The 12,262-nt window shown below is 39.4% G+C and overlaps 1 protein-coding gene across 1 annotated transcript in view; it reads right to left on the reverse strand.

Annotated features, from left to right (window-relative positions):
* KIAA0586 (KIAA0586 ortholog) overlaps positions 1-12,262 on the reverse strand; it is a 70,624-nt gene that overhangs the window by 20,693 nt on the left and 37,669 nt on the right. The window contains exons 28-30 of the mRNA XM_062495760.1: positions 11,326-11,506; positions 7,879-8,018; positions 4,240-4,327 (exon numbers count right to left, since the gene is read on the reverse strand). Of these exons, the coding sequence (XP_062351744.1) occupies positions 4,240-4,327; positions 7,879-8,018; positions 11,326-11,506 (409 nt within the window). The remainder of the gene's footprint in view (positions 1-4,239; positions 4,328-7,878; positions 8,019-11,325; positions 11,507-12,262) is intronic.

The raw sequence follows: 12,262 nt of genomic DNA on the forward strand, positions 1-12,262 counted from the left end.
AATTAAAAGCTCCTGTTACAAATGTACTATAACACAGCTAAATATTTACTTATAGGAATTCACAGTAGAAACTCACAAGTGTGGCTACTGAGGATTTCATGTGGGATTTTATTAAAAATGCAAAATTAGTTACTAACATGCATGTTTTCTACTGCACGGGCTATTGTGTAACTCCTATGGACACTTTCAGAATAAACAAGACCTTGAGAACTGGCATTCTAAACTGGCAAACTAAACTTGGAGCACCTAAAAGCTAATGACTACTTACAGAAAAGACAGAACTTCTGTGGGAAATGCAGCCTTGCATTTCCTGACTTGCCCAAATGTAAAATACATTAACTGAGTGATGTCAATGAGCCACCTGATAGCACAGAGAGGTAACTGGATAGGAAAACCAGAGGAAAAATAGCTTAGAATCATCCCTGGAAGAGTTCAAGGCCAGGCTGGATGGGGCTTGGAGCAACCTGGGATAGTGGAAGTGTCCCTGCCCATGGCAGGGAGTGGAACTAAATGATCTTCGAGATCCTTTACAGCCCACACCATTCTGTGAGTCTGTGATGAGAATTCTGAAGAAGCACTGAAACAAACTTACATGAAACATTTGCCTGGAAAATGTTTCATTCCAGCTAAGTGATTTCATTCCTCCAATTTCCAAAATCTTCTCTCAGAAATTAGGCAAATTCAAGGAGCAATACAGGCTACATAAACTATTTCAGCCTCTCAGGTCGTGGTGGCTCTCCCTACAGTGTGGAAGAAGAGCTCTGGTTTGCTTCACTGGCTGCTGTATCCAGGGTAGTGTGGAGAGTCTTTGGCAAAAGCCTTCAGTGAAATTCAGGCCAAAAAAAGAAACAGCAGGATATTAAGGGAAAAGTAAGCTTTCAGTAGAATAGTCATTGAGTTTGACCAAAACAGTTCCAGTTCGAAGAGAAAAAAAAAGAAAGACCTTTAGCCTTATCCTAATCTTCTTCCTTCCTTGAAGCATCTGTTACAGATTTGCCTCATGCCACAATAGTTTTAAGAAAAAATAACCCAAAACCTAACTCAGAGCAATTCCTGGCTGAAGAAGAAAGACAAAGAAGTATTTAGTTATAGTCATATTTTCAGTATTACAGCTTTCAATATAGCCTAATCTAAACGTTAACACAGAAGCAGCCCATTTTCAATACTGAACAAGAACTATGGAATTTTTGTTTTTATACAAATTGTTTTAAGGGCTTCTTGTCATCTTATTCATTTATTGCACAGATCATCTCCCACAAGCAGTTGTGCAATCTCTCTGAGGCAACAAAGCCAATTGCTTAGCGTCCCAATATTCCTTTCCCATGTATTTACAGTGCCTGAATAATATTCACTAGCTGCAGATAAAAAGGAATTACTATCATCAAGTTGTGCTCTCTAGGTCACATTTTGAGAGTCTGTGCTGTAGGAAAATAATTAAGTGAAGATACATCTACCTCTGAGCTGCTCATAATAAAGTTTAAAAATGCTCTGCACTCAAGCGTTGCCACCTGTTCTTTCATTTTAATTTAAAAAATTCTGAATCCCTTTAATGCAAGACTAAAAATGCTTAAATTCTGGAAATATGAGCATTCACCAACCACAACAATTACTATCCTATTAAATTCATGAAGATATATGAAAGAATGGCACAAAGATTAAAGGGTATTATAAAGCCAAAAATACATATGCATGTATATTATGTACTACAACTCTATGTTTTCAAACCACTGTCTCCACTGTGTCTAGAGAAGGCACACATTTCAATTAATAATACATCCAGGCTTGATTTTCAGTTGTAACTTTTCAGGAGACTTTACCCTTTCAGGCATGATATTGTAGCAGTCCTGAACTTCAACCTTCATTAGAAGCCATCAATCAACTTTCTTCCAGTAAAAACACATGTTCACTGCAGACCACAGAAATTTTTAAACAACAGAAGAAAGCTCCAATGTGTGTATATGTTTATGACCACTGAAAGATTAATCAGATCTTGTCATGTACTTATCAACTAAATAAAAATAGCTTTTTAACATCCAACTTGGAAGTCCAAAACAATTTTCCTATTCTCCCAACACTGTGAATTCACACTTCATCTTGGGGCTTTGGATTTCCTAAACTCTAATACCAACCCAACCACTTACCCTTTAAACTCTGAAAAAGGACCTAAATGGTGCTGCCTCCACAATGCTTCTCCATTTCCAGGGAAACATTCCTTGTCCCTTGCTATCCCAGGGAAGGCAACCATCTGACATGAAACTTTTATAAACAAGGTGCTTTGAACTTACAGTAACAGATGTGCTTAATTTCAAAATGTTGTATTTACTTAAACCCACATACACTTATCATGTTGCAAGCTTCCCTTTTTCTTTCAAATGCTTCTTATTAATTTTTACCCTCAACTTTTGGCCTGATTAAGGTCTCTGTGGTGAAGCTTAGAGAGAGAAGACATTCTGGTTAGAAGTGACAGGCAGTTGGTTCCATTTGCTAATCCTTAAGATTTTTATTGGCTTATTAAATATGTATACTTCGAATGAGATTTCAATTATGCTGGTACATAAATCATCTTTTTTTTTTTGTTTGTTTTTTCGTTTTTCTTTTTTTGTTCCTTTCAAAGAAAATCGACTACTGCCATCTCCTGGTCACATGTTTTCAGCTGACAGACACAGGGGGACCGTACCCAAATTCCTTGTGTTACAGTACAGATCAATGCAGAGGTAAAAATAGGTAAAAACAGACCTGTACTAAGTTGTGCCACATCAGCTCTGGAAGCTTTTCCACTAATTATCCATAGATAATTTTTACATTATTCATAACTTTCTTCATATGCAAACCACGGTTTTGAAATTAGGTTCCAAGTCCCACGACCAATAACACTGGCCTGGGGCTTTTCTTACCACTCATAAATATTTGAAGCAAAATAATTCCCTCAGAATTCGATGAGATGTTTTTAAAAAAAATTAAATGGAAGAAGTTCAAAGAATTATTTTTAAAAAGGCTTGAAGGAAGAATTTCTCTGTGCTAGGGTGGAGCAATTATAATTGCATATATTGTAGACAGGCAGGTTTTTAGATTCTTGTTCTTAGAATGTAAGATTAAAACTGCTACACATCTCACTGTAGCACCTCCACAAACTTCTTATCTGCTAAAACAATTACCCATGGCAGTCATGTGCACAGTTTATGCTATTCCAACACTGACTTGAGCTACAATAAACAAAAGATATTCTCTCCCTCTCTTTCATCATCCTGAACACCATTACAAACACTGTTAAGCAACCTCCAAAAACAGCAGAGATAATACTTAGTGTCCTTCAGAACAGAAAAATCATTATCTGTTACACACCAGCTTGAAGCCCATCTCAAACCAGGTCATTTTAACATTGAAAATATCTTTTTTATTCCCACATTTGCATGATCTTAACTTCACATTATCTTCCAGTTCTCCTGCAGCACTCCTGTGTTTTCTCAAGCGTACGAGCCACTCCCTTTATCACAACATTATGAACATCTTGTTTGCTGCACACCACTCCATAAAGCAATTAAGATTCAGTTGACTACAGAAAATGCACGTTGTAATGCTCTTAGCAAATCCAAATTTAAATAAATACTTAATTGCCAAGATTCTCATGACTTCCATACAGATAGGTTTCGTAGAACCATAGAGTGGTTTGGGCTGGAAGGGAATGCAAAGCTCACCCAGTTCCAGCCCCTGCCATGGGCAGGGACACCTTCCACTATCCCAGAGTGCTCCAATCCCCACCCAACCTGGCCTTGGACACTGCCAGGGATGGGGCAGCCACAGATTCTCTGGGCACCCTGTGCCAGGGCCTCAGCACCCTCACAGGGAAGAATTTCTTCCCAAGATCCACCTAATCCTGCCCTCTGGCAGTGGGAATCCACTGCCCATTGTCCTGCCACCCCATCCCTTGTCCAAAATCCCTCTCCAGATCTCTTGGAGCCCACTTGCCACTGGAAGGGACTCCAAGGTCTCCCTGGAGCCTTCTTTTCTCCATGCTGAATTTTCCATCCTTTCAGTGCACCCCAACAATAACATAACTATGTACACATACAGCCATAACGTTGTACACCTGCATCAACTCTGTATACAGAAATGGCTGGAAACGCTGTAGTAATGAAAACCAGTTTTTAAAAAATCAGCACTATTATATCTGTGTACAACAATATTTAGAAGTGATGATGTGCTTAACTGAGAGAACTCTGCATATTGACATTGATTTACCTTCTTGTTGCATCTCCTCAGATTTCCTTCTCACAAAGATAACTCGGGGTCTCACAGTCTCAACGTGTGCAGCTCCTTGGCTTTCGTCCTAGGTATCAAACATTAAAATCACATTACAAATCTCACTTTTGATGTAAAAGCTCAGCAAGATTACATTCAGCTTCAAGAAACATCCAAAGAAGTTTTTAAAGATTCATTAAACGTGTGCACTTGTTCTCCCTACATCTGAAGAGAATTCAGCTCTGAATTAGCCTATTACAGCTATTCCCTCTAGAGAAACATCCTGGGAGCAGCAGGAATGGATGGAAAAGTGCCATTTAGACCTGAAGACACTGGAGACTTTCAATTTTTACTCAAAGCATGTAGTGGAAAGAACATAAAATTTCCCTGGCTTTCTCCAATACCCAGGATATCTATATCTCCCCCTAGGTATTACCTTCCTGACTAACAAGAGAAAGATGAAAGAGAAAAGAAATATAAAAATTTCAGCACACACGTTGGAAAACACAGGCCAAATCTAAAATTTATTTCCTTGGCCATTTTTTTTAGAACTGGTTGCTCCAAGCCCCATCTGGTCTGGTCTTGGACACTTCCAGGGATGGGGCAGCCACAGCTTCTCTGAGCAACCTGTGCCAGGGCCTCACCATCCTCACAGGGAAGAATTTCTTCCTAATCCCTAATCTAACCCTGACCTCTAGCAGTTTAAAATCACTACCCCCTGTCCTGTCACTATGTGCCTATCTGGAAGACTTAAGCTTTCTCTTAAGACAGACAAATTTAAAGTAGGCAAGATGAGAAAGAGTTGAGATTATTTTCTGAGAGCATGAAGGTCTCATGGAAACATGACTGAAGGACACTGATATATTAAATGTCAGCAGCACAACAGTTCTCATGGGTCCATCTGAAGTGGTTTTTTTTTTTTCCATTGGATTTATAATACAGCAAAACTCAGTCTAAACTGAACCGAGCTGCAAACAGAAGTTGAGAGATAACACAGATTCATAACCTACAATTATGCATTCCTGAAGATTAAAAGCCATGTACTTTGAAATACTTAAAAATGAAAGCGAATGAGAATACCAAAGTGACAATCCCACTTGAAAAATGTGGATTGTATAAAAACACCCCTATTTATAAAAGAATATTATGAAAAATATTTTGCAACCAAGTGATCTTCTAAGATTTTAACAATGCATTTGGGACTTCAAGTTATTTAGATTTACCATCTCTGGAATGTGTAGCCACGCAAATGTGACTTCAATGTTCCTGTCCCTCCCATGATCAAAATGATTTATTTGGAATAGGAAGAACCCAGCTTCCTCCAAGTCATTCTCTTGCTTCTTAGAGCTAAGGCCACAGGGGTAAAATGGCCACAAGTAACAGTCAATTCCTGTATTGTTGCATAAGGATGGACAGGAGGGGTCAAAGTAAAGATGCATTTAGTCTGCCTTTCTGTCTAACAGTGGCTAAAAGCATATATAAATCTCAAAACAAAAAAAAAGTCTAATGCCATAAATGGAGGAGCAGCCAAGGAATTTGGGTAGATAAGAAAATTCCTGCATGACTTAAGCCATTTGTTTTGGACTGAGTGACCACACAGACTTCACTCTTCATGACTAAAAGGCATTTGCTGGTGCCCTGTGTGAAAACTCGGTGCTCTTTCTGCTGGTGGAAACCTGACCTACACACCAGTGCCAGAGAGCAAACAAGCCTGGCAGCTCCACATCCCTGCCACAACCTCCCTGCCACGAGGATCCTGTTCACACAGGCTGCAGAAACCACCCAGCCTGAGCCATCACCTCCCGAGCCCAAGGCCCAGCAGGACACCATCTGAAATCCTGCATTTTCTCAGGTCTCTCAGCAAACTTTGCTCCTAAATAGATTTGTCTTCTGGCTCTGTACGTAGGTGGTACAGTTTCATTTCAGTGAAGGCAAACACTGTCTGGAGATGAAGAACAAGACGTGAGAGTCATGACTAACTTGTGAGGAAATCCGAAATCCTTCACAAAGTCTGAAGTGACTACTGCCTTAAACATTGCACAGAGTGAATGAATCATCCTGAAAGCCTCAGTACCTCTTGCTCTCTTAGCTGGTATAATGTTACCAGAAAATCTGTCTCCTGCAGGCAGTGACAAGGCAGATCCAATGGCAGAGCTGCACACAGATGCCATCCTTAATTAAAGCAGGGGAAAGCTTCATCCTTGTCACAAGGTAGATAAATACTGTCACAACAAGCTTTCCAATCACCTGGTACAGGGATTATTTTTTAATTTCAGAGAAGGATGTACAGATCTAGTAGAGGATCTTACAGAATATGGCTTACCCACAGTAAACATCTCTCCTGGATGGGGCAAAGGTAGAAAGTTATCCTGTGAGAAAATGATTTAGAGTCTTAAATCAGGAATAACCACACTCAGGAAAAAAACACACCCAACAAAACCACACAGAGCTCTGGGGTTTGGTTGTGTGGTTTGAAGGGAGGGTGAGTTTTACATGCCAGCAGGCAAAAAAAAAAAAAAAAAAGCCACACTAAGGGTTCAGATGCAACAAGTTTCTAAAGATAAGGTAATGTAAAACTACCTACAGATAAAGGATAATATATAACTATCTGTATATTTTCTGTGAAGGACACTGTCCTTCTTCTCTGTCTCTATTACTTTTGGCTAGAATCCACTTTTGCCTGTGAATAGTAATTTCAAGAAAGTCTGTTCTGGTGAGCTCAAAGTAAAAGAGGTCTAACATTAAAAATCTTCTCTGAAGATGCAATGACCCATCACTTCAGGTGACAACTTTAAGAACTGGTCAGACACTAATGGCACAATATGCATCAAGGCTCAAAAACATAAACCCAAAGGCAGTTTAATGCAAGATACTTTAGATATTTTTTTTTTTAAATACAAGGAAAACATCAAATACAAAAAACATCAGAGAAGGACAGAATTTATCCATGAACACAGAAACCACAGAAAATAGTAAGCATATAATGCTTTCAAACACACTGTGAAGCCTCACATATTAGAGAGCAGTTTGCCACCTCATTTTTAGTTTTTGCCACTTGCTATTTGAATTTAGTTAGCAAGTAAACCATCATCTCTAGGTAACAGCACGTATTAATAAAGTGGCAAAAAATTAATTGTCTGGGTTTGAAGCGGAGATCAACAGGATGTTCCTCTACCTTTAAGTGCTCTGAGGTTCATCATCCTCACTGCCTTTCCAACCCTGCCCCTTCTAGGACAAATGAAGCTCCTGGAATGCTGAGTGGGTGACAACTCAGGAGGCCAAATCTCTGTTGTCACTTCCTCAGCCATATATCCAGAACTACGCCCCTAAAACATGGGAATGCCTCAAAGAACGTTGTGTAGGACTGGATCCTGTGAGACCTGTGAAGCTGTGAGGAAGTGCAGAAAAAATAAAAATGAAGGCCTGAGTTTAAAGAAGGGATATTGTAAGGATTTGTCACAGAAAACACAATCACCTTTACTGTACACATGCACTTCAACTGAAGATTCTCAGCTGAATGTATCACTTTAAATGCACCAGTTCTGTGATGTCAGGCAGGATATGAAACAGGAAAATTTATTTTCCCAGGTTTCAGTTTGCTTTTTCTGACTAGGCACAGGAAAAATTCTTTCAGCTCACCTGGGACAGATCCTCTGGGAGTGTTGCCATTCTGTAGCTTGGCTGGGCTGCTGGCAGAGCAGGATTTGAACCTGGCTGTGACTCCAGTTCAGCCAAAAACACTGGACTAGGACTTGTATCTGCACCTCCAAGAATTTCTGCTGAGAGAAAAAAATTCCTTCATGAGCTGGAGCAATAATCTCTTGGTCAACTCATGTGGCAGAATGTGCAGCCTTTCAAACTTCCAACAGTGGGACATGCAATGTTAAAGAGAATGATTTTCTCCTTACGTGGTTCATTGTATACCCCTTAAATTGCTCTTGTGGGGATAAAAATGAAATAAGAAATACATGTCTGTGGAAATTGAAAAAATAAATCAGCTTTATAATCTCTAGATTTCTAATGTGGCAGCATCTGAGAAAGCTTCAGAGCTGTACAGTTCATCATACCATTATATGCTTAATGAGCTTTATCACACTTACTGGAAGGAAATTGGAAAAGCTTCTTTATTAAATGTTTCACTCCTGTATGAACTTAAAAAAAAAAAAACCTGTATATAGTCTCTTTTAAAGGGATAATTTGCTCTCTAATCCAACATTTATCATGGTTTTGCAGCCTGCAAGTGTGTAAAACATTTTTATGAAAAATGTACTGACAGCTCATGAACTAACTTTAGCCTTCTGCTATCATACAGAGCCAAAGAATGAATTTTAAGCCTAATTAACTATAATCATTGCTTAATTAACTGTAATTATTGTTCACTTTAAGACTGCCTGTGCCACATTTCATTTGCATGTTGGTTTTATATCCTTTAAGCACTGAAAACGAGGATTTATAAATGACTGATCATCAAGATGCTGTTATTTACCTACATGGGCAACACCTGCTCCATCCTAAAAATGGACATTGTGTTTCCAGAATACAAATAAAAACTGGTCACTAAACTGAAAACAACCCACAGACACACAATCCCCCAAATTCTTACAGACACCTCTGTGAGTGACTCATTCTGACAGAGGAACTGAGTACCCACTGCAAGGTTTCATGTGCAGAGATGCACACCCTAAAATACGTGAAGTCTGACACCCATGGGTGTAACTATTATTTAATATTAGCCCTGAAAATAATTATCAAATAAAATGATGGACCTGCATTGTAGCTGTTGTGGCTATCAGGAAATAGTTGACTTGCACTAGGCTGAAGGACAAGCAATCACATCCCAGCAGAGAGAAAAAAAAAGGTTTGGAAGGAAAGTGGAAACAATCACAGCTCATTCCTTCCACCCTTCACCAAACCCTCTCTACAACACAGATTGTTTTCTATTCAGTGTTGATTTCACTAACAAAAGGACTTAGAAACAAGGATTTCTGTTCCTCCTTGATATGAAAACAACTCTTGTCTTGAAAGCAGATCCAAGCTTTTATACAATGCTGTTTCCTTAGCAATGCAATGAATTACTGTGCTGTGTTCAGAGGTGGGGAGGGAGGGAAGCTAAATTAAAAATCATCAGAATGCAACAGAACTCAGTCTGGCATTATAAAGATTATATAAAAGCACAGGGCATTCCACTATGGTAGTTAGCCCAAAGCACTTGCCTCCTCTCAAAAATATGCTGTAATAAAAACAACACTACAAGATTCAGAGATGATCTTAAAGATCAGTACACAAGTACACTGCTCGTGGATTACCACAGGCAGGAGCTGGTTTGAAAAGGGTGAAGATATTTACACATTTAGGACAGCCAAAGGCCATCCTAAATTAAATAAATCTTAAAATTCTTTCAAAGATACAAGGAGATACAGCCATGGGCAGTCTGGGTAAGGAGGATGTAAGGACAGACAGACATAGGGACAGATTCTGCCATTAACAGGCATCTTCCAACTCCATGGTCCTGAGCACTAATTCAGACTTACAGAACCAGAGAAATCCCAGGATCCAGTAAGGTTTGAGCTGGAAGGGACCTTAAACCTCATCCTGTTCCACCCCCCTGTCATGGGCAGAGATTCCTTCCTCTCTCCCAGGTTGCTCCAGCCTGGCCTGGAACACTTCCAGGGATCCAGGAGCAGCCACAGCTCCTGTGGGCAGTGAGGGCCAGGGCCTCACCAGCCTCAAAGGGAAAAATTTCTTCACCACATTTAATCTAAATCTCTCCTCTTTTAGTTAAAACCATTTCCCCTTGTCCTGCAGTATCTGCAGATGATCTGATCACTGATTTATTGCTACATCACAGTTTCCTTAGTGCTGACTGACCTCTACCAACACTGAGTCACACAAATGACTTGGAGAAATCTCTTATCTCAGGAAACCTCATGCAACCAATTTTCAAACAACCTTCAACAAACTAGTTTAAAGCAAAAGTTTGACATTATATGAAGTACCAGAATGTATTTTCAAGGCTGACACTGGTGTAGTTGTCCAAAACATTAGGTCACAGCTGCTTTAAAGGGTTACTGTGTGACCAGTTCAAATGTTAATCACTTCAAAACCAAGCAAATATTCTACTTTCTCCAAGATTGTTTTTGCCACGTGTTAAACACATTTAATTTCAATCCATTTCCTACTGGTCAAGGGTTAATAATGTGAGGTAAGCTTCTCTTGTCAAATTCACAAATGTGAAAATTAAAAGGACAGAAAACCAGCTGTTTGATCACTTTAATTCACACAACTTTTGATGAATCAGTGCAACCACATTTGTGTTGCAACAGTGTAGTAATTATTTCAGTTTAGTTTAAACATCTTTAAAACCACAGTGAACAAAATAAAGACTTTCTACATGCTTGCAGCAGCTACAATAAGCAATTACAGAAGCACATTTTCAGATAACAACAGAGAACCTGAGATAAAAAATAAGGAAGAGGAAGGATGGACCACTGGTTTCAGCACTACTTTCAACCAAAATAAAATAAATTTCTCTGCTTCACCACAGCAACATATCCCTACTTTGTACAAGATGTGTGTGCCTGAGCTATCCATCTGGGAAAAAATTAATTTCCATATCATTAGAGGAATATCTGGAGCTAAAATATATTGCCATTTATGAGCCACTGCAGCATCACCACGATGGAGTGATAAAAGGAAAGAGGAGCAGTGCTGAGCAAGGGGACAGACAGAAGTAGTTGAAGTGCTGGTGTTTAACACCTGTCCAATGGAAACTCCTTCCTATCTGTTTCTTAGAACTGAATTTGACTTAAAAGAATAAAATACACACTTTACAAGTTAACCTTTCTATAGGCGAGTGGGTATTTGCCATGGTTTTTATTCTAATTGTAGGAAACTGCTAAGAAGAGTGAAGACAAGGCTTGAATTAAATTCAGCTCTTGAAAAAGGAACACTAATAATTCCATCGTATGAATTGCCTGCAAATTTTGGATTTTGAACATATGGTCTGGAATTATTTCAGATTATGTTATGAAAAATCCTCAGAATCCACATGACTGTCATAGAGAAGAAATAAGAATATAATTGTACCTCCAATGGGGGCAAGCTGCCCTGGAGATGCAGAACGGAGACCCTGGCGTGGCCTGTTCCCAGAGCTCTGAGCAGCTGGATGCTCCATGAAAATGGAATTTCCCATCAGGATTCTCTCCTGTGCTCTGGTCAGCCTCGGTCTCTGACCTTCACTGAGCTCCCCAATACTGCCATCAGAATCCTGCAGAGAACACCAAAACCACAGCACATACAAAAACCCAGTGTAAGTCTTCCAAACCCAGGCATTGTTTCCTAATTACATTAACCCTGAAAGCATTTATAAACTTAACTTTATTCTCTATTTGCTTGGATAAAGAAAACAAGCCCTGGAGATATCATCTAGATTTGAAGTTAAGGTCTACATTTATCAGTACTGGACAGAAAAGAAACACTTGCAGCCAAACATTATTTATTTTGTTAGTGGTATCTCAACACGATCGGAACCTAAGTTACATTTTTAGCACATGAAGCCTTGGATATTATATATTTGGCCACTGTTGACTGCCTGACCTTGAAACATTAGCAGCATCTAAAAGCTATTGACTCTCTGCACTGCATGTCAGATAAAAGCTTCAATTTTCAAGTAGGTTTGGAGGGCACTAAAAATAGGGATGGCTCCCTGGATCCTGACTTTTAAAGCTGCAGGTTAAACCCAGCTTGCTTCCATGTAGGAAAACAGGTGGAATCCACAGACAAAACACACACACACATATGCACAGTATCACTCTAAAGCAATACAGCAACATCCAGAAGAGTGCTGATTCTCCTCTAAAGGACAAGGGACACCTGCACACACCTTGCCAGAATGTGGGGGAAGTTTATGAGTGCCTCGTATGGACAGACTGAGTGGTCTGTGACCATGAGAAAGAAAAAAAGCAAATCAGAGCTGCATTTGTAATTGGCAGTGCTGATGAGAAAATGTCACTGCAGTTACAGG

Source organism: Cinclus cinclus, chromosome 6 (assembly GCF_963662255.1).
Source record: "Cinclus cinclus chromosome 6, bCinCin1.1, whole genome shotgun sequence".
Taxonomy (NCBI): domain Eukaryota; kingdom Metazoa; phylum Chordata; class Aves; order Passeriformes; family Cinclidae; genus Cinclus; species Cinclus cinclus.